This window comes from Balaenoptera borealis (genome assembly GCF_965194805.1).
Source record: "Balaenoptera borealis genome assembly, chromosome: 3".
Classification (NCBI taxonomy): Eukaryota; Metazoa; Chordata; class Mammalia; order Artiodactyla; family Balaenopteridae; genus Balaenoptera; species Balaenoptera borealis.
Genome location: NC_138866.1, coordinates 146,692,106 through 146,711,306, shown reverse-complemented (window position 1 = coordinate 146,711,306; position 19,201 = coordinate 146,692,106). Strand labels below are relative to the sequence as shown.

Here is a 19,201-nt window from a genome sequence, read left to right as displayed (position 1 = left end):
GAGGTGGATGCAGAGACAGGAGCCCGCAAAGACTGGAGGGCAACCTCTGGTAGCTCCTCAGGCGGGGTGGGGGGGGAGCCGGACGCGCCGGGGCGAGGGCTTAATCTACCGGGCGGCAGATTCGGGTTCAACGAAAGGCAGTATTTTTACCCATCAGAATTGCCCAGGATGAAGAGAGGGAGGGGGTTCCCTTCAAACGTGAGTCTCTGTTATTCCCACGTATCAGTTTATTTAAAATCGGGGTTTCCGCGTAGGATGCCCCCCCGCCCCCCCACTCTACCAGCGTGGGGGTGTGAGCGCGTAAGGTACATTTTAGAAAAGTACCACCACTCCCGCCGCCAGGGGAAGCAAGGGAGCAATTTCAGTGGGACATACTGGGTGTGGAGTGTGGGGGTAGTTACTTCGGCAAATCTTGGTGTTCCCAGACTTCCACGTGGGGTGGTAATCAGAGACAGCATTTCGTAGTATTCCGGTACTTAATTCTGAAGAAGGAATGAGCCAAAAATACTGAGACACCCCTGCGACCGCGGCAGGACTCGAACCTGCAATCTTCTGATCCGAAGTCAGACGCCTTATCCATTAGGCCACGCGGCCACCCGATAGTTAAAGTTCTTTGGACAATCTAAAAAGTATTATTACCGCCCACCGGCTTGCCCAGGACCAATCCACCTGCTTCTTGAGCAGGGGAGGTTGGACCTTGGTTCCCAGAGTTCCGCAGGGAAGGCCCACCCGGAAGTCCTTCCTCCCCACCCCACGGGCGGACCGGTCCACTTTTGGCTCTCCTATTGGTCGCGCTGGGAGTCTCCCTCTTGCCTCTCGGGTAGCCGCGGGAGTGAGCGGGGCGCAGACGGGAAGTTGAGGCTGCCAGCGAGGCGGACTGCTCCGGTGCAGGCCACACGCCACCCCGAGGCTGCATAGGCCGCGCGGAGGGAGACGCCGCGCCGCCGGCCTGGGGTCGGGAGCCGCAGACCAGGAAGCACCGGGCGGACTGAGGTTTCCGGCGGGTTCGGCGTTGGGGGGAGGCCGGGTCCCTGAGCGGCGGCGCGGCCCCTCCCTCTCCAGTCAGGGAGCGAGGCCCTGAGCTGGGCGGAGGCTGGTCCCAGGGCGCACCGCGGCGCGGCCGCCGGGCTCGGGCTAGCGGTCGGTTGGTCGGACGGCCGGGAGCGCGGGGGCCGCTGCCGACGCCCCCTGCAGGGCGCCCTCGGCCTGCTGGGCCCGGGCTCGGGCGTGGGTGGGGGCCCCGCGGGACGGCGGCCCACCTGGCGTGTTCGAATCCGGGCGCTGTCTCCTAAAGGCGCTAGGCCCTCGGGCTACGGCGGTCGCGATAACGGCAGCCACCATTTGCCGAGGGCTTGCCGAGGGCCGGGCCGCGCGGCGTGTTCGCCCTGTGTCACCCAAACAGCAGCTCTGTATGACAGGTAGAATCCGTAACCCCATTTTACAGAGTAGGAAATTGGGGCCTAAGGAGCTTGCCCAAGGTCACACGTCTCGTAAGAGCCAGAGCCGGCACTCAAACCCGCGTCCTTCTATCCAGAGCCTGCCCTCTTAACCACGGCCGTCAACCTTCCCTGATGAACTTACGTGAACCTCAGTTTTCCTCAGGAGGGGTATTGCTATTTCCCATGGTTGTCTGATGATTCACTGAGAAAATGTACCTGAAGGCGCCTGGCACACTGCCTGGGCCGCAGAAAATGCTCAAGGAATGATGGCTGTTAATATCACACATGTTACGTGTGTAATTAGTAACACTATATCATCTGTCTCCTTTAGGATTTGTGGGTGGAAGGCAGGCATGGTCAGAACCATTTCACTGACAGGAAAACAGAGACAGGACGTGTCTCTCACCACGTCTCTCAGCCAGTAGAAGCTGCCAAGCTGGAGCCCAAAGCCAGGTGTGCTGACTCCCAGCGGGGGGCTCCCTGCACCAACCATGAGCCGCCTGCTCTGGAGGAAGGTGGCCGGCGCCACCGTCGGGCCAGGGCCGGTTCCAGCTCCGGGGCGTTGGGTCTCCAGCTCCGCCTCCGTCCCCGTCCCCAGCGACGGGCAGCCGCAGCCGCAGCCGCAGCCGCAGCCGCAGCCGCCGCCAGTGCCGTCCTCGGAGGGCGGGCAGCTGCGGCACAACCCATTGCACATCCAGATGCTCTCGAGAGGGCTTCACGAGCAAATCTTCGGGCACGGCGGGGAGATGCCCGGCGAGGCCGCGGTGCGCCGCAGCGTCGAGCACCTGCAGAAGCACGGGCTCTGGGGTCAGCCGGCCGCGCCCTTGCCCGACGTGGAGCTGCGCCTGCCGCCCCTCTACGGGGGCAGCCTGGACCAGCACTTCCGCCTCCTGGCCCAGAAGCAGAGCCTGCCCTACCTGGAGGCGGCCAACTTGTTATTGCAGGCCCAGCTGGCCCCCCGGCCCCCGAGCTGGGCCTGGGCGGAGGGCTGGACCCGGTACGGCCCCGCGGGGGAGGCCGAACCCGTGGCCATCCCCGAGGAGCGGGCCCTGGTGTTCGACGTGGAGGTCTGCTTGGCAGAGGGAACTTGCCCCACATTGGCGGTGGCCATATCCCCCTCGGCCTGGTGAGTATGGGCGGGTGTCAGGGGACTTGAGCACACGTGGGGGGCCCAGCTTAATAGTTTGGTGAGCTCCCACTATGTGTCTGGTGGGCGGATTTCCAGGGACTGTGGACTCAGTGGTGAACTAAAACAAGCTTGATCCCAGCTTTTACAGACCTTACTTTCTGGTAGGAAGGTATGGGTAGTAAACAACACCCAAGCAAATGTCACGTGGTGATAGGAGCTGTGCAGAGAATCACAGTAGTGTTGAACTTGAGACTGACTGGGAGACCACTTGAAATCACCTTGATCTGATGCCTTCCCCCTTTCCCTAGTAGCTTCCTGAGAAGTTAGTCCAAGACATTTGAACAGTGTTTCCATTTGGGGATGCTTTTGGTAATTTTGGGCAGGAGAAAGCTCCTTTTTGCGGGAATGTCCCAGGCAGTATAGGACACTCAGCATCCCCAGCTGCTCCCTTAAATGCCAGACCAAATCCCCGCCCCCCCCCCCCCCACCGCCCGACCCATTTCATTGTTCCAAATACCCAGTCCCCTCAGGTAACACCCCTGTGACCACCCCCAGTTGGGAAACTGCTTCCTTCTCCCAGCCTTCCAAGCAGGCTTGCAGGCATTTTTGTCCCCAAAAGGTATATCCGATCTCTCTTTTCTTTTTTAATAACTTTCTAAGTGCTACCCAAGTTTCTTTTTCAAACAATGATGGCAGTACTGTTTCTCCCCTTTTTTATTCTTCATTCCAGGATTAAAATACTATTTACAACCTTAATGCTTTCAGGCATGGCCAGCAAAAAAGTTGGCAGTTTCTTTATTCCTATTGGAAGCTACATCTTTGTAAAGAAAGCTGCGAAATGTTAAATATGCAGTTGAAAATGGTGAAAACATGGCTAAATAGATAAGGTAGGCATTAACGGCTGAAAAGAGCAAAACTAGATGATTCCTCATTGACTTAGTTCCAGTTAAGATGAGAATCTCAGTGCTTACTGTGTAACTTGATGGTCAAAATAGAGGGAATACTGTCCATCATTTGAGAAAGTAAAGTAGACTGTGGTGGCTGAAAGGAAATTAGGAAACCAGTGACAAGAAGGACTTGTTTTTTGATCTTTTGGTCATTCTTGGCCAATTTCCCTGAAGTCCCCTTTTTCTTTTCCTCCTTCTTCCTCTGCTAATTTTTCATCTCTTTCTCTCCCTGTCCTTCCCATCCTCCTCTCATTCTCATTGCATTCTTGCCGGTGGTACTGGGGGCACTGTGCAGTTTGCCTGGCGGCAGAAGCCGTTGCTGAGGACTGGGCTCATGCTGGGGCCTTCCTTTTGGGAGCCTGACTGTGGGGGGGTGGGGGGTGCCAGATGGGGCCCTGACAGCAGTCCACTTTTAACCTGGGCACATCCCTGCCGCGTGGCTGCGTAACATCAGGTTCCTGAGCAGCCCGTGGTTTCCAGTGGGAGGGAGAAGCCTTGGATGGCCCAGAGGGCAGCTTCCCGAAGGCTGCTGGTAAGGGCTTTGGTCATCAGACCAGAGGGACATTACCCAGGCTGTCAACACTGATCTAAGATTCACAGGAAAAGTGTAGTGTTAACGGCATTGGTTCTGACTCATCTTAAATTTGCCAGAGGTGTTTGCATTTCGGCTTTCTTCTTTTTTTATCACAAATAAATTTAACAAGATGGTTCTCATGTACAGCTGCAGACCCGGATCTTGACACCATTCTGGCTTTTTATTGCAACTAAAGTCCCTGTCATCACCACAGCCTCAAATATTTGACATCCTTCAGCCTTTTCTTCTGTGTTGTGTTTGAGGGCTTTGACATGTTGAATTGAAAGGGGAGGAGGTTTCAACTTGAGCCCCTGAGTGTTTTCCCATCATTTGGAGTGTGAGTTAGATTTTACCACGTTTAACACTAGGAACCTCTTTTTGCTGGTAACCCCTTCCCCCAAAGAAACTAGTTTTATGTTTGTTGTAACTGTTGCGGCAGATAACCCCTCCTCCCCACCGTAAGGGAAACAGGCAGCTTGTTCGCAGCTGTGGTGGCCACACATGTGGTCTCGTCACTCACTTTGATGCTGAGTGGCCTTGACCCTTTGGCGTAATCTGTGGTTCACAAAAAGCTTTTGCTCAGTGGCCATTTCCCCACACTTAGTCTTGTGGATCTTGCGCAAACTCCAGCCTTTTCCTGAATCAGTGTCCGGCCCCCAGCAGGCAGCACTCATCCCCTGCCCCTCCCATCCCAACCCTAGTGCATATTTCCTAGCACATGTGCATACATTTCCTCCATTCCGGCACTTTCCCTGGTCTCTCACTGAGGGTGGTTGCTCAGAGAGACAGCACCTTCTATAAGGTGCGTGATTCGCTCTTTGTCCTTCAGAATCTTTCCAGTCGTCAGATGATTCATCCTGTACATGTGTGCAGCATTTGTCTTTTTTGGTTTTTTTTTTTTTGCCACTTTCAATTAAAAAAATTCCACTCTGGGTTTTATTATAATTGTCTCTCTTCTTTACTAGCACTTTGAACATTAGCCATTTTGTGCTTATAGACGTGAGGGGTTGATAATGGTCATTAAGACACCTCAGAGCCAAGCACAGACTTGATGAGCCCTGGGCGTAACAAACACCTTGATGGCCCAGGCTGAATGCCCATCCGGGACACTCGGGACTGTGGCACTTAGCTCCCTTTCTCTCTGTGGAGGTTGAAAAGTAAAGAAGCTTTTGTAACTCCTCCGCGCGCCCAACACATACCCGGACAGCACCCCACCCGACCTCTAGCTCTGTGAGGACTAGGAGCACCCCGTGGTCTCCCTTGTACCCCCAGCTGCTAGTGTAGGGCCTGGCATGTGGTGGTAGGTGTGCAGTGGGGATTGTGGAGCGGAACTTGAAAGCCTCCGTGCTGAACCTGCCTGCCTCTCACCTCCCTCAGGTATTCCTGGTGCAGCCGGCGGCTGGTGGAAGAGCGTTACTCTTGGACCAGCCAGCTGTCGCCGGCTGACCTCATTCCCCTGGAGGTCCCTGCCAGTGCCGGCGGCCCCACCCAGCGAGACTGGCAGGAGCAGTTAGTGGTGGGGCACAACGTGTCCTTCGACCGGGCCCATGTCAGGGAGCAGTACCTGATCCGGGTATGGTTCATGGGGCCAAATGCAGGCTCTGGCACGGGGTGGGCTAAGAGCCCTGCTCTCAGTGGCTAGGGAAGGCATTGCTTTTCCTGGCCAGTGCCTCCATCGCCTTTGTAGAAGCTACAGGGCCTCCTGTTGACCAGCCCTGCCCGTGGTCCCTGTACCCAGCTGTTCTGTCCCTAGGGTCTGCCTGGCACAGGACCTGAGTTGTCACAGGGTACTAATGGCCCTTTCTCTGTGCGGCATTTTAGAGCTTAGCCTGGGTCTTTGGAGGCCGTGGGCTCCACGGCCTGGGCTCCCATCCTGCCTCGGCCACTGGTGAGCAGCATGAGCCTCTTAACATCCCTTTACAACTAAGGAAACTGAGGCTCAGTTTCCTTATTTGTAAAGAGGGGGAGATGGCAGAAGCTACCTCATAGGATTGTTGAGAGGGTTTGAACAGTGCACACATCAAACAGTCAGAACCATAGTTGTGGCAATTCTTAATTCTGTGAAAAGTGCCCTAGGAGAAAGGCAGGGCAGGTGAGAGTAGCCTTAACCTCTAGCTGAGGCTCAGACAGCCTTGTTGACTTGCCCAGGGCCACAGCGCTTCTGAGCGGCAGGGCTGGGGGCCGAGCCTGATAGCTTGGAAGGCCTCATTTTGGCCACTGTGTTCCCAAGGTGCCCCTGGAGCTGTTGCTAGATGCTGGGAAGGCCTGTGTGTTGGGATTCAACCAGGCCTGCGCCTTCAAGGGTGGCTAGGGTTTGAGAAGGCAGGCCCCTCACAGGTGGAGGGACAAGCATTGGCAAGTGTGAAGACACTCTGTCTTTAGCGTTGGGAGGCTGTGGGCTGGGAGGGGAGGCTGAGGTGGGGCTGGTGGGCTGAAGTGCCGAAGCAGGAGTAGGCTGGCCCCTCAGCTGCAGCCTCTCCTCCTCAGGGCTCCCGCATGCGCTTCCTGGACACCATGAGCATGCACATGGCCATCTCAGGGCTAAGCAGCTTCCAGCGCAGTCTGTGGATGGCAGCCAAACAGGGCAAGCGCAAGGCCCGGCACCCCACACAGCGAGGCCAGAAATCCCAGAGCAAAGCCAACGGCCCAGCGGTGAGAGCACACTGGGGGGGACCCCCTCCTCGGCCTGCCTGTCTGGCTTGAGACCGAGCTGATCTGCCATGTCCCTTGCTCTGGCCTCCAGATCTCATCCTGGGACTGGCTGGACATCAGCAGTGTCAATAATCTGGCAGACGTGCACAGCCTCTACGTGGGGGGGCCTCGCTTAGAGAAGGAGCCCCGGGAGCTGTTTGTCAAGGGTAGCATGAAGGACATCCGTGAGAACTTCCAGGTATGGTGGTGGAGAGGGGCTCTGGGGACATGGGCTGTGGCAGACCCCTAGCGACCCTGGGGAGCGTAGCTGCCAGACCTGACCCTGAGAGGCCCGGTGGTGGTAGTGGGATGGCTGCCCACCCAGCGCCTTCCTGTCGCCTGTGCCAGGACCTGATGCAGTACTGTGCCCAGGACGTGTGGGCCACCTATGAGGTTTTCCAGCAGCAGCTACCGCTCTTCTTGGAGAGGTGAGGGAGAGCCCCTCTGGGAACCCATGGGGGTCAGTGGGTTCCTGGTACCCAGGCCCACCGTAACCAGGTGGTGCCGGGCCTTTCTCAGGCTGGGGGCCTTAGCCTTTCTGGGCTGGGAGCATGGAGCCACTCTGTCCAGTGGTGCCCAGCTGGGCCTTGGACTCTGGGGTTTCTACAGTGCCCTGGAGGGGGGCACTGAGGCTGTGCTTGTTTCATGTGCGTGGTCCTGGTTTGTTAAGCACCGTCTCTGAACCCAGATCCTGAGCCAAGGACTTCGCATCCGTCTTGGTTATGTTTGCTAGTGAGTCAGTTTTATGATGTGGTCAGAGTCAGAAGTGTCAGCCAGACCTGGTTCTAATCTTGATTATCCTATCCAACTCATTTGACCTTGGGCAAGTTACTTGGTTTCTCTGAGCCTCAATGCTCTTATCTGTGAAGCATCCACAAATATACTTGACTACAGTTGTGAGGTTCTTGTATGATCTTTTGTGTGTATGGGGTTGTAGCACAGTGCCTGGCGCTTAGCCATTACTCAGCAAATGGCAGCCATTTTCATTTTTGTGATCTGTCATTCCCCCATTACCCCTGAGGATGGAATGATATTATTCCCATTTTATAGATGAAGGAACTTAGGCTCAGAGAGATGAAGTGACTTACCCAGGGTCTCATGGCTGGGAAACGGTAGAGCTGGGGTTTAAACCCCTGTCTCTCTGACGTGGGTGGTTGGGTTGAGGATTGCCAGGCTGGCCCAGGGATTGGGCCAAAGCCTTGCCTCCTGTGGTCATTTATGGCAGCCCCGGTGTTTGTCCTCAAGGTGTCCCCACCCGGTGACTCTGGCTGGCATGTTGGAGATGGGTGTCTCCTACCTGCCCGTCAACCAGAACTGGGAGCGTTACCTGGCGGAGGCACAGAGCACCTACGAGGAGCTCCAGTGGGAGATGAAGAAGTCGCTGATGGACTTGGCCAACGATGCCTGCCAGCTGCTCTCAGGAGAGAGGTAGCCAGGCCTTGGGCGGGCTGGATCCCCCTGCAGGGGGTGGGCAGGTGGGAGGGCTGGCCTTCGGCTTGGCCTTAGCCCTGCCCTGGTGGACTGGCTGTGCAGGTACAAAGAAGATCCCTGGCTCTGGGACCTAGAGTGGGACCTACAGGAATTTAAGCAGAAGAAGGCAAAGAAGGTGAAGAGGAAGGAGCCGGCCACAGCCAGCAAGTTGCCTGTCGAGGGGCCCGAGGCCCCTGGGGATCCCAAGGATCAGGAAGGTGGGGAACATGGGCGGGAGGTGGGGCAGGGATGGACCCTGGGAAGGTCCTGGGACCCGGGGGTCCCTTGGAAGGGGTTGCTCCAGCCTTCCGGAGATGAGTAGGCTGGGCAGGTCTTTGTGAGAGACCCTTCTCTGGTCCTGATTGTCCTCCCCGACCCTGTGCAGACCCTGGCCCCCCCAGTGAGGAGGAGGAGTTTCAGCGAGATGTCATGGCCCGCGCCTGCTTGGACCAGCTGAGGGGGACCACAGAGCTCCTGCCCAAGCGGCCCCAGCACCTTCCTGGGCACCCAGGGTGAGCCCTGTCTCCCTAACATGTCCAGCGGCCATCCTTACCCCTCCCTCCACCCTGGGACACCCCTATTCTGGGCCCCAGCACAGGGGGTGGTGTGCATATGGGCCCTTAGTAACCTGCTGCCATTTGTTCCTGCCGTCTTCCAGTTTGCTCTGACCCCTGGGTCACTGGACTCAAGCAGTACAAGTGCACTAAGCACCTGCTGTGTGCTGGGCCTCATAGTAGCCTCTGAGAGTACAAATAGGAACATAACTCCCTTCTTTCTAGTAGCTTCTCCCTGGGAGGAGCCAGTTGTGCAGACCAGCCAGCGCAGCTGGAGTTTATATCCATCAGTGTTGAGGCAGTGCCTGACTCTGCCTGGGGAAATCAAGGAAGGCTTCCTTGAGGAGGTGACTCTTCATTCACACCCCCATAGAGTGGCAGAGATGAGAAAATAGGGGCAGCCCGGGTGAACAGCAGAGTGCCAACTTTACATTTGCCTGAGATGAGGCCGCCTTAAATTTTGTGCCCTGAGTGCCTTACTTGCCTCACCCTTGTGTTGGCTCCGGTGAACAGCACGTGAGGGATGGAGCTCTGAAGGCCCTGGTGTGCCTTTAGAGCAGCGGTGGGAGGGCAGATCTACTTGCTCCTCTGGGCAGTTTCCCTGCATGAAATGGAGCTGGGGAAGGAGTCCAGCCCTAGGCTATGCATGTGGGTCCTGGCTTCTGAGTAGTACAGTAGTACAGGGGGGCTGACATAGGATCTTTCCTTCTGGGATATTCGAATTATTCTAGGGGACTCCGTGGGGGTCCTGGTTGTATCCCAGAGGGAAGGGATGGTGACTGTAGGCTGAGGTCACCAGAAAGCCTTGGGGTCTTGGAGAGTGGGTGGGGCCCTTGCCGTCATACACTGTCCTCCCCCGACTACCATGACACTGCTCTCTTCTGGCGGGGCATAGGTGGTATCGGAAGCTCTGTCCCCGGCTAGATGACCCTGCGTGGACCCCAGGCCCCAGTCTCCTCAGTCTCCAGATGCGGGTCACACCTAAACTCATGGCGCTGACCTGGGACGGCTTCCCTCTGCACTACTCGGAGCGGCATGGCTGGGGATACCTGGTGCCCGGGCGGCGGGACAACCTGGCTAAGGTGCCACCAGGCAGCGGCCTAACGTCGGCTGGGGTGGCCTGCCCCTACACGTAAGGCTCTGGCTCAGGGAGGAAGGGGCTGGAGGCTAGGGACCCCTTCCCCTTGCTGGAGAGACCAAACCCAGCTCACGCTCGTGGAAAGAGCTCGGGTCTGAGAGTCTGGGTTCTAGTGCTTTGTTTGGTGGCTGCCTTTTCTGTCTGGGCCTCAGAGCCCTGTGGGGCTGAGGGCGTGGTGCTTGGAGTGGGTGGGACTGAGGCCCTGCTCCTGGGCCTGGCAGCCCAGCTGCCCTCACAGGAGTGTGCAGAGGGAGGGCTGTTGGAAGTGACAGGGGGGATGAGCTTTGTCCCCCTTTTTTTAGTATAATTTATTGAGCACTGATTATACTCTGTGTTAATAAACCTTTTACAGTGCTTCCCTCGTTTGTTCCCCAGGCAGTCCCATGGTTATCTTCATTTTAGAGTTGGCAAAACAAAGGCCTAGGGAAGTCAGTTTCTTGTCTGAGCTCACAAACCCTTGAGCTTTTGACAGGCAGGTGTTGGGGAGAAGCCATAGCACTTGAACTGGCCCAGAATTGAGAATCCTGGCTCTGCGGGGCAGCCTGAACCACCCGTGGGGCCTTAGGACAGAGGGGCAGGGATCAGCCTGCTCCTTTGAGCTGCAGGATGGATGAGCGGGCAGGAGCCAGCCTGGGGCAGGGCCCGGCCCTGACTTCCCACTGCTCAGCTCCCAGACCTTTTCCCCGGGGAGGTGGCGGCTCTGGGGAGAAGCGCTTAGATTTGAGTCAGCCCAGGCCTCGAAACCCAGCCTGCCACCATTGTGCTGTCGTTTTCAATTTGTCACTCCCTGTCTATGAACCAGGGGAAGTGCTGTCCACTTCCGCCTCAGAGCTGATTCTGAGGCTAAACGGAGGGAATCGCGGAAGGCCCCCAGCGAGCTGCCTGGCCCGGAGGGGGCACCCGGTAATCAGAGGCTGCTGCTGCTGTTCTCTGCGCAGAGCCATCGAGTCCCTGTACAGGAAGCACTGTCTTGAACAGGGGAAGCAGCAGCTGGAGCTGCAGGAGGCAGACCTGGCTGAGGAGTTCCTGCTCACCGACAGCAGTGCCATGTGGCAGACGGTGAGGGCGGGCTCTGAGCCTGAGCTCTGGGGAGGGGGCTCTGTTCCCTCTAGGAAGGGGCGGCCTTTTGGGTGGGGGCGGGGTGCCGGATGCGCTCAGTTGCCCACCCCAGGCTGTCCTGGGCTGTCTGCGTGTCGCAGGGAGGGGTGGTGGATTTGGGCCAAGCCAGCCCCCTGCTTCACTTCCTTGGTACCTGGGCCCATCCAGGTGGAAGAAATGGGCTGCTTAGAAGTGGAGGCCGAGGCCAGGATGGAGAACTTGCGAGTGGCAGTTCCAGGTCAACCCCCAGCTCTGGTGAGCTGGGCACCTGCTCAGGGGTTGTCTGGGTGGGTGTTGGGTGGCAGGGCCCTCCTCTTGTGCCCAAGTAGCTCTTTCCCCCCAGAGAATTCCCAGGGTCTTGGGGAGCTGGGAGATGGCTGCCCTGCCTTTGGGTGGCCCCATACTTGTTGGAGGCCAAGGAGGAAGCCTGAGACCTCATAGCCATCCTGTCATTTCCCAGCTTACCTGCTCGCCATTTCAGGCCCTTTTCCCACCCCCTACCCCATGGCCCTCGCTGAATGCAGGTGCTGGAGCAGGGCCTGATCTAGGTGTGTGGCCCCCACAGACTGCTGCTGGCGGCCCAAAAGCCAGCCAGCCAGCTTATCACCATGGCAACGGACCCTATAATGATGTGGATATCCCCGGCTGCTGGTTCTTCAAGCTGCCTCACAAGGTGTGTGTCCTGGTTCATGCCTGTTCTGTGGTGTCCTCGCTGTGCTCAGGGAGCACAGTAGGCCTCCAGAGTGACTCGAACAAGGAGACTCCCTTTTTGCAGGAATGCTGGTAGTAGTGGCGCAGAGTATGATCTCAGACAAATGTTGCCATCTCTCTGAGGCTTTGTCTTCCTTCTGAAAATTGGGTGGTGAGGGGCATGGTGGTGGAATTAAATGACACAGGGCATGTCAGGTGTCTAGTGCCACATCTGGTACATGATAGGATCTGTTGACTGATGACTGTTACTGTGAGGGGAGCTAGGTTTGTTTGTGTCTGTGTGTTAGTGCCTGTGTGTGCGTGTGTGTGTGTGCGCACGCGCTGCAATCGGGGATTTGCCCCAGACCGCTCTGCTTGAGGTTCTGGGCTCAGTGTTGGGCAGAGCCCAGGCACACAGGGCATCAGTTCCCCAGCTAGGGGTCTGCCGTGTGCCTCCAGCCCCTGCTTCTTTTGCTCTTTTCAGGATGGTAACAGCTGCAATGTGGGCAGCCCCTTTGCCAAAGACTTCCTGCCCAAGATGGAGGACGGCACCCTGCAGGCTGGCCCAGGAGGTGCCAGTGGGCCCCGTGCCTTGGAAATCAACAAAATGATTTCTTTTTGGAGGAACGCCCATAAACGTATCAGGTGGGTCACCGTGGGAGGGCAGAGACATGCTGTCTGTCCGTGCCTCTGGCCAGGTTACTGCAGTCTTGGGATCCCTTCCCCTGCCTCCCACCCAGGGGCCCCTGACAGCCTGTGCTGCAGTGGAGGGACAGCCTGGTCTAGAGGCCTGGCTGCTTGTGGTCCTGGTGCCATGGGACCATGGGCAAGACTCGTTCCCTCTCCAGCTGCAGTTTCCCTGTTATGTAAAAAGAGTGGTACTGTAGGACCTTGGCGGCCCCTCCCAGCTCGGCGGCCCCTTCCATGGAGGGCTAGTAACCTGTAAGCTCTGTTGGGGCCTGGGAGTGGGTCCTGTAGGCTGGGAATGGCAAATGGATCGAAGGCTAGTTCCGAGGGGTTTGTGGCTGCCAGTGGCACACTCTTGTGAGAAGGGTGCTGTGATGGGTTGGTAAAGTCTGCCCTGAGCCTGGAAAAGGCAGTGGTGGCAGGGCTGGTGCTGGATGTCTCATGGATACTCCAGGACGGGGGCCGAAGCTGCCTCAGATGCCTGGCCAGTTCCCGGTGGCTTATGCTCCTAGACGGTGGATGCTAGGCCCACCCTGAGTCAAGTCAATGGGAAGAGCGTTGAGGCTGGGCAAGGAGGGGGCACAGCAGCCCCCAAAGCTGGGCAAATGAGGGCCGTGTTGTGATGGGGGATGGAGTGTGCTCCCTGTGGCTGTGCTGAGCGATCCGTCTGTCCCCACAGCTCCCAGATGGTGGTGTGGCTGCCCAGGTCAGCTCTGCCCCGTGCTGTGACCAGGTATGTCCTGGCAAGTGGTTGTGGGAACGGGAAAATGGGGGCGGGTCCTAGGACCCAAGCAAGCTGCTGAGCCTTGTGTCCTCCCCCCAGGCACCCACACTATGATGAGGAAGGCCGCTATGGGGCCATCCTGCCCCAGGTCGTGACCGCTGGCACCATCACTCGACGGGCTGTAGAGCCCACGTGGCTCACTGCCAGCAACGCCCGGGTATATGTCCTCTGCACCTCTGGTCCCGCCCTTCCTCTCCTGTGTCTAGAAGCTGGGGTTGCAGAGGGACTTTGCTGAGGAGCATGAAAAGGAACCTAAAATCTGGGTCAGGCAGGACTCAAGTTCACATCTAGCTTCACAGCTCATCCAGCTTTTCAGCAGATGTGTTCGGGGCACCTGCTCCTGGCCAGACCGTGACAAGGCATGCTAGGCACAGCTGTTGTGGAGTCTAGATGGGGCCGGGTATAGAGCCAGGTACGGAGCAGGGATTCTTTACCTGGAACTGTGGAGTTCGGGGCACTGCTGGCTGGCATTCCTTAAAACCATCCCCTCAGGAAGGGCTCCAGCATTCTCAGTCTAGTCAGGCTCCAGGGATGGGTGGGAGGAGTCTACTGGGATATCTAGGTCGGGTCTGACCTCACTCTTCCTGCAGCCTGACCGAGTAGGCAGTGAGTTGAAGGCCATGGTGCAGGCCCCGCCCGGCTACGTCCTCGTGGGTGCTGATGTGGACTCCCAGGAGCTGTGGATTGCAGCTGTGCTTGGAGATGCCCACTTTGCCGGCATGCATGGTGAGCAGGAGCCAGGGCTGGAGCAAAGCGGTGGCAGCCTGATGCCTCGCCGGGAGGAATATTTCTGAAGCCTGTTTTCTCACTTCTGCCTTGCTCCCCAGGCTGCACAGCCTTTGGGTGGATGACACTGCAGGGCAGGAAGAGCAGGGGCACCGATCTACACAGTAAGACAGCTGCCACAGTGGGCATCAGCCGGGAGCATGCCAAGGTCTTCAACTATGGCCGCATCTATGGGGCCGGGCAGCCCTTCGCTGAACGCCTGCTAATGCAGTTCAACCACCGGCTCACGCGGCAGGAGGCAGCTGAGAAGGCCCGACAGATGTATGCGGTCACCAAGGGCCTCCGCAGGTGAGGGTGCCTCTCCCATCCACAGCCACGTTACCCCAGGGCCTCGGGCTTGCTTTACTACCTTTACCGCCCCCTTCTTTTCTACCTCTTCCCATTACCTGAGTCCTCACCTGGCCCCTCTCCCTCCAGACCCCTGTGACCTAGTTCTAGGGTGGTTTGTCCTTGGGTTGTGACATTTGCTTGCTTAATGGTCAGTTTTCCTCATAGAGTTAAAGCTGTGCTTTTGTTATGCTGTCAGAGCTCTGGTCATGCAGAGTAAACAGTAACATGGGGTTGCAAACTCACGTGCCTACAGGGAGTGAGAGCAAGTGCAGCAGGCGGTTTAGTAGAAGACAGCTGACAGGAGGACCTGCGGAAAACCAGAGACTTTAAACTGATTTTGACAGAGGAGAAAGCCTTGCCAGGCTTCCAGTTTGCTTCTGCCCATAGTACCTATTGTTTGCTCAGGGCCTCAGCAGCCTCCTAGGAGGGTTCCTGAATCGAGTGTGAGGGAGGAGAGGTGCCTTTACGACTTGCGTGGGTATAATATACGGTGTCTGTGTTTAATTAGCTGACCTCATGGAAAGACTAAAAGTAAGTGATAACAGTTCAGTAGTAACTGCATAAAGGCAGAAAAGGGGAGCCGAGTATTGTCCGCGGAGGTGAGAGGAGGACATGGGGTTGGGGGTGGCATGCACCGTGGGCGGCGTGTGCTGGCGGAGGAGGCAAGGCAGTGACGACAGAAGAGATTGGGCCTTAGTTGTGGAAACCTTTGCTGGCCTCACAGAGGAGTCTGGACTGAGGGGTGGTGGGGAAACCCTGGTGCACCTTTGAGCAGGTGAGTGACGTGGCTCTGGAGCCATCGGGGGATGAGCCTCGTGATGTCTGAAGTTGCACTGAAGCTGGGAGTCTGGGGCAGTGGGGACTGAGAAGGGTCAGTCGGGCCTGGCTGTAGGTTCTGTCTTCTGTCCTCTCCCTTTCAGGGAGTAGCCTGTTCTGTACCCCCTACGTGCACCCCCCCAGTGTGGGGTGATAGCTCTTGCTGCCTCCTGGACTACTACATGCCACCTGTTGGTCATGGGGCAGTGCAGTGTCTTAAGGCATTAGGACAGTAATAACAGTAGTGGTTCTCGTGTTGGAGTCTGTCCTTTATTGGGCTACCCTCATGTAGTCCCCAAAATCCTGGGTTCCTGTCTAGGCTCTACCTCTTCCTGGCTATGTGATCCCACAAAGTCACTTAGCATCTCTGAGCTTTTTCCCCCTCTGAAGTGGAGCTTGTAGGGGATAGGCATGACCCCAGGGTGGTTGTGGAAGTGGAGTGAGGTGGGATTGAACACTCCTAGCCCAGGGTTTGGCATAGAAGAGGCGTTCCCGTGGGAATGACAGTTGTGACACTGCACCCCCACCCCCACCCCAGGTATCGGCTGTCAGATGAGGGCGAGTGGCTGGTGAGGGAGTTGGACCTCCCTGTGGACAGGACCGAGGATGGCTGGGTTTCCCTGCAGGATCTACGCAAGATCCAGAGAGAAGCTTCTAGGAAGTGAGAACTGTCTGTTAAGGATGGAGGGCGGGTCTGGGCTGGCCCGGGGAAAGCTGGGATGCTTTGTTTTTAGCTCTAAGATGCTAAAAGACAAAGCTTGCCCTCTGTTTCTCGCCCCCCCAGATCTCAATGGAAGAAGTGGGAGGTGGTTGCTGAACGAGCCTGGATGGGGGGCACAGAGTCAGAAATGTTCAATAAGCTGGAGAGCATTGCGATGTCTGACACACCACGTACCCCGGTGCTGGGCTGCCGCATCACCCGAGCCCTGGAGCCCTCTGCTGTCCAGGGGGAGGTATCCTACTACCCATGGAACATGGGGAGAGGGTCGCAGGGAGGGCAGGGCTCCTGTACTACCTCCTACTCTAGTGAACTGGTATGTGGTTTAACGCTACTCGCCTGTGCCTACCTTCCCTCCCCAGTTTATGACCAGCCGTGTGAATTGGGTGGTGCAGAGCTCCGCTGTGGACTACTTACACCTCATGCTTGTGGCCATGAAGTGGCTGTTTGAGGAGTTTGCCATTGATGGGCGCTTCTGCATCAGCATCCACGATGAGGTTCGCTACCTGGTGCGGGAGGAGGACCGCTACCGCGCTGCCCTCGCCCTGCAGATCACCAACCTCTTGACCAGGTAGGCAAGGCCCGTGGCCTCTCTGGCCTGACCATATACCAGATATGTGGGGCTTGGACTGGGCTGAGCATGATCTGAATTTTCATCCCCCCAGAAATAAATGTTCCCGCTTTTATCTCTGATTTTTAAAATTTGTAGCAGTCTTAAAAAAGACTGGCCTTAAACCTTTGGAAAAAATTTGTTTGGGATAGAAAGTGTCATATACCAAGACTAGATCACTGAGGTGGTGAGAACGTAGAAGCCAGGGCAGTTGTTCCGAAGAGTAGTTCTCAAATTGTGCTCCCCTCAGAACACACCTTTCTGTTGTGAAAGTCAAATGACAGAGGCTTTTCTCAACCCGTAGAAAACAGATATTTTCTTCCATTCGTAAATGTTAATTCTTAAGTGCCAGAAGTTTGTTATTCTGAATACTGACAGAAAACATTGTTAATGGGGAAAGTCAAATGTGATTTTAAAAACATATTTTTTTATATATTGAGTTGTATTTTTTTGTAGTAAAATTCCTAGTTTATATGGTTGCATTAAATGATGTTACAGTTCCATGTTGATCTGCCCCTCAGAACCAGTTTGGGAACCATGATCTATCCTGATTAATGGGTAAATAATGAATGTTTACAATACTCAACACTGTCTCCACTGCCCTCTTAATCATCTTCTGGGGGGTTATGTTTAACAAAGCTAATGAAAGTCCTCGTATATTCAAATTCTGGCCCAATAATTGAAATTTTTGACATCAATCAATAAAAAGTGTACCAAACTGGAAAAAAAAAGGTGTGTTTTGAGTCCATAATTGCATGTGAGTGTCTCAGCGGGAGGTGTTCGGCTGCTGGATAGCGGGCAGTGCTGGCCCTTCAGCTTTCTTTGCTAAGTGAACAGAGCTGGCTTGGGGGAGCCTCTGCTGTACTGATACCAGGTCATCTCTCCTGGATTCACAGCAGGGACATGACTGTGAGAGGAGGTTGGGTCTCTTTCAGGTGCATGTTTGCCTACAAGCTGGGTCTGAATGACTTGCCCCAGTCAGTCGCCTTTTTCAGTACAGTCGATATCGACCAGTGCCTCAGGAAGGAAGTGACCATGGATTGTAAAACCCCTTCCAACCCAACTGGGATGGAAAGGAGATACGGGATTCCCGAGGGTGAGCACAACACCTTTGTTCCTCCTTACTCGTAGGACGTGAGGCAGACTAGAAAGTGGTCTTGGACAACACGAAGCTTGGGGCATCAGAGGATAAGAAGTCTGCTGCTTGTGCTGTGTACTGGGCTATTTCAGTTTATAATGTGCCCTGGCTCCAAAGTGAGCATGATGCTCAAATCACAAAGGCATGTGTTTCTAGAAAGCTGTTCATAGTAAATGAAGGAATGTTTGAAACTCTGGTTTCTTCCATCTGTTCCCTTCCCTCTTCAACCACAACGGAAATGTTTGAAGATTTATTGTATAAAGTCAAAGTACATTCTTAAGTGAAAAAACTGTGCTTTGAGTGCCAAACAAGTAAATCAGAAAGCTTATTTTCTATGTGTCTAAGATAAACTTATTTTATACAAAAAAGAAAACAGATCCTCCCCAAATATTAACATTACCATTCCTGGCAATTACTCTGAACCCTTCCGTCCTTTTTGACCTTAACATTAATTAAGCTCCTTTTCTCACTTCTGACCTGTGAGTTAACAACTCTTGAGGAAGCATCCTAACCAATTTGCACTATTTTTCAGGTGAAGCACTGGATATTTACCAGATAATTGAACTCACCAAAGGCTCCCTGGAAAAATGAAGCCAGCCTGGACCATAGCTCTGCCTGGAGGCTCTGTATTTGCTCCCGTGGAGCTTCATCGGGGCGGTGCAGGCTCCTAAACTCAGGCTTTCAGCTGTGCTTTTTGCAAAAGGGCTTGCCTAAGGCCAGCCATTTTTCAGTAGCAGGACCTGCCAAGAATGATTGCCTCTAACTGATGGTGCAACTGAGTTCAGAACCAAGATGCCAACACTGGTGCAGGCTGTGGGACAAGGGGGCATTGTTGCTTGTTGGGTAAAAAGAAAGCAGAAGCCCCAAAGTTATTAACTCAGGCATTTCATTTATTTTTTCCTTTTCTTCTTGGCTGGTTCTTTGTTCTGTCCCTCATGCTCTGATGCAGTGCCCTAGGGGAGAGAAGTAATGCTCTAAATGTGATAAGCCTGCTCGGAGGCAGTGGAAATAAAAACAAAGATCCTTTATCTATCTTCTCATCAAAGCCTGTGTTAGTCATGCTTTCTCCCCTTTCCCACTCCTGGGAGTTAATTATGTTGGAGATGGGGAGAGTTCTACAGTAGAGTAAGGTGGTGCTAACTTCTTTTTTTGGGGCTTTTGTTATACCTGGGGAGATGCGTGGGACAAGATGACAGAGAAGGGGCATCAAGATGCTACATAACTCCCCTGAACTCAAATGCCTAGTAGGCAAAGGGAGTGGACGGGGCCAGGTGCATTATGGCTTGGAGTGTGATAAACTGAAGAATGTAAGTTCAAAATTTTTGAGAAGCTAGAAATTCAGGGTGTTTTATGTAAACTCCCAGTTTATGTTAGACAAACCTGAGGTGATAGAAATTTTAGGCACTAGAGGTAAGGAAACATTGAGTTCCGCTTCAGAGATGCTATAGGGCTCACGGTGTGCTGTTGTAACTGGTTTGTTCCTCTCCCTTTAGTCTTACCAGAGGGCAAAAGGAGGATAAGAAACTGGCATGACTACCTGAGCTGATCATAGAGTGGCCCTCCTTCGAATGAGGGCATGATAAAAGAGGAAGTAAACTGCTT

The 19,201-nt window shown here is 55.2% G+C and overlaps 2 protein-coding genes and 1 long non-coding RNA gene across 6 annotated transcripts in view; 2 read left to right on the top strand and 1 right to left on the bottom strand.

Annotated features, from left to right (window-relative positions):
- Positions 1–829: 829 nt before the first annotated feature.
- Positions 830–18,644, top strand: POLG (DNA polymerase gamma, catalytic subunit). Of its 4 annotated transcripts, none has more exons than XM_082385835.1 (23): positions 831–993; positions 1,771–2,565; positions 5,467–5,662; positions 6,577–6,741; positions 6,833–6,979; positions 7,129–7,208; positions 8,026–8,208; positions 8,314–8,468; positions 8,636–8,762; positions 9,700–9,936; positions 10,881–11,001; positions 11,209–11,295; positions 11,501–11,713; positions 12,215–12,375; positions 13,097–13,150; positions 13,241–13,358; positions 13,792–13,927; positions 14,029–14,275; positions 15,672–15,794; positions 15,918–16,086; positions 16,214–16,422; positions 17,397–17,557; positions 18,132–18,644. In XM_082385835.1, exons 2-23 carry the CDS (start codon positions 1,931–1,933, stop codon positions 18,188–18,190), a joined length of 3,783 nt encoding a protein of 1,260 aa, XP_082241961.1. In that variant the 5' UTR covers positions 831–993; positions 1,771–1,930; the 3' UTR covers positions 18,191–18,644. The 4 variants fall into 4 exon arrangements, with proteins under 4 accessions (XP_082241963.1, XP_082241964.1, XP_082241961.1 ...); XM_082385836.1 differs by having other exon boundaries at positions 832–993; positions 11,606–11,713; XM_082385837.1 differs by lacking the exon at positions 15,672–15,794 and having other exon boundaries at positions 830–993.
- LOC309625800 lies at positions 2,572–4,787 on the top strand. Its single transcript, XR_014242764.1, has 2 exons — positions 2,572–3,187; positions 3,299–4,787. It is a non-coding gene; the product is annotated as an uncharacterized lncRNA (long non-coding RNA).
- FANCI (FA complementation group I) overlaps positions 18,469–19,201 on the bottom strand; it is a gene marked incomplete at its 3' end in the record, with an annotated part of 83,788 nt that continues 83,055 nt past the window's right edge. Inside the window, exon 38 of the mRNA XM_082385834.1 lies at positions 18,469–18,552. Within this exon, the coding sequence (XP_082241960.1) occupies positions 18,490–18,552 (63 nt within the window). The remainder of the gene's footprint in view (positions 18,553–19,201) is intronic.

Excerpts from the sequence above, each read along its gene's own strand:
- POLG (XM_082385835.1), top strand. The coding sequence starts at position 1,931 with ATGAGCCGCCTGCTCTGGAGGAAGGTGGCCGGCGCCACCGTCGGGCCA. Across the intron at positions 5,663-6,576 it reads GGGAGCAGTACCTGATCCGG|GGCTCCCGCATGCGCTTCCT; the intron begins GTATGGTTCATG and ends TCTCCTCCTCAG. Across the intron at positions 7,209-8,025 it reads CTACCGCTCTTCTTGGAGAG|GTGTCCCCACCCGGTGACTC; the intron begins GTGAGGGAGAGC and ends TTTGTCCTCAAG.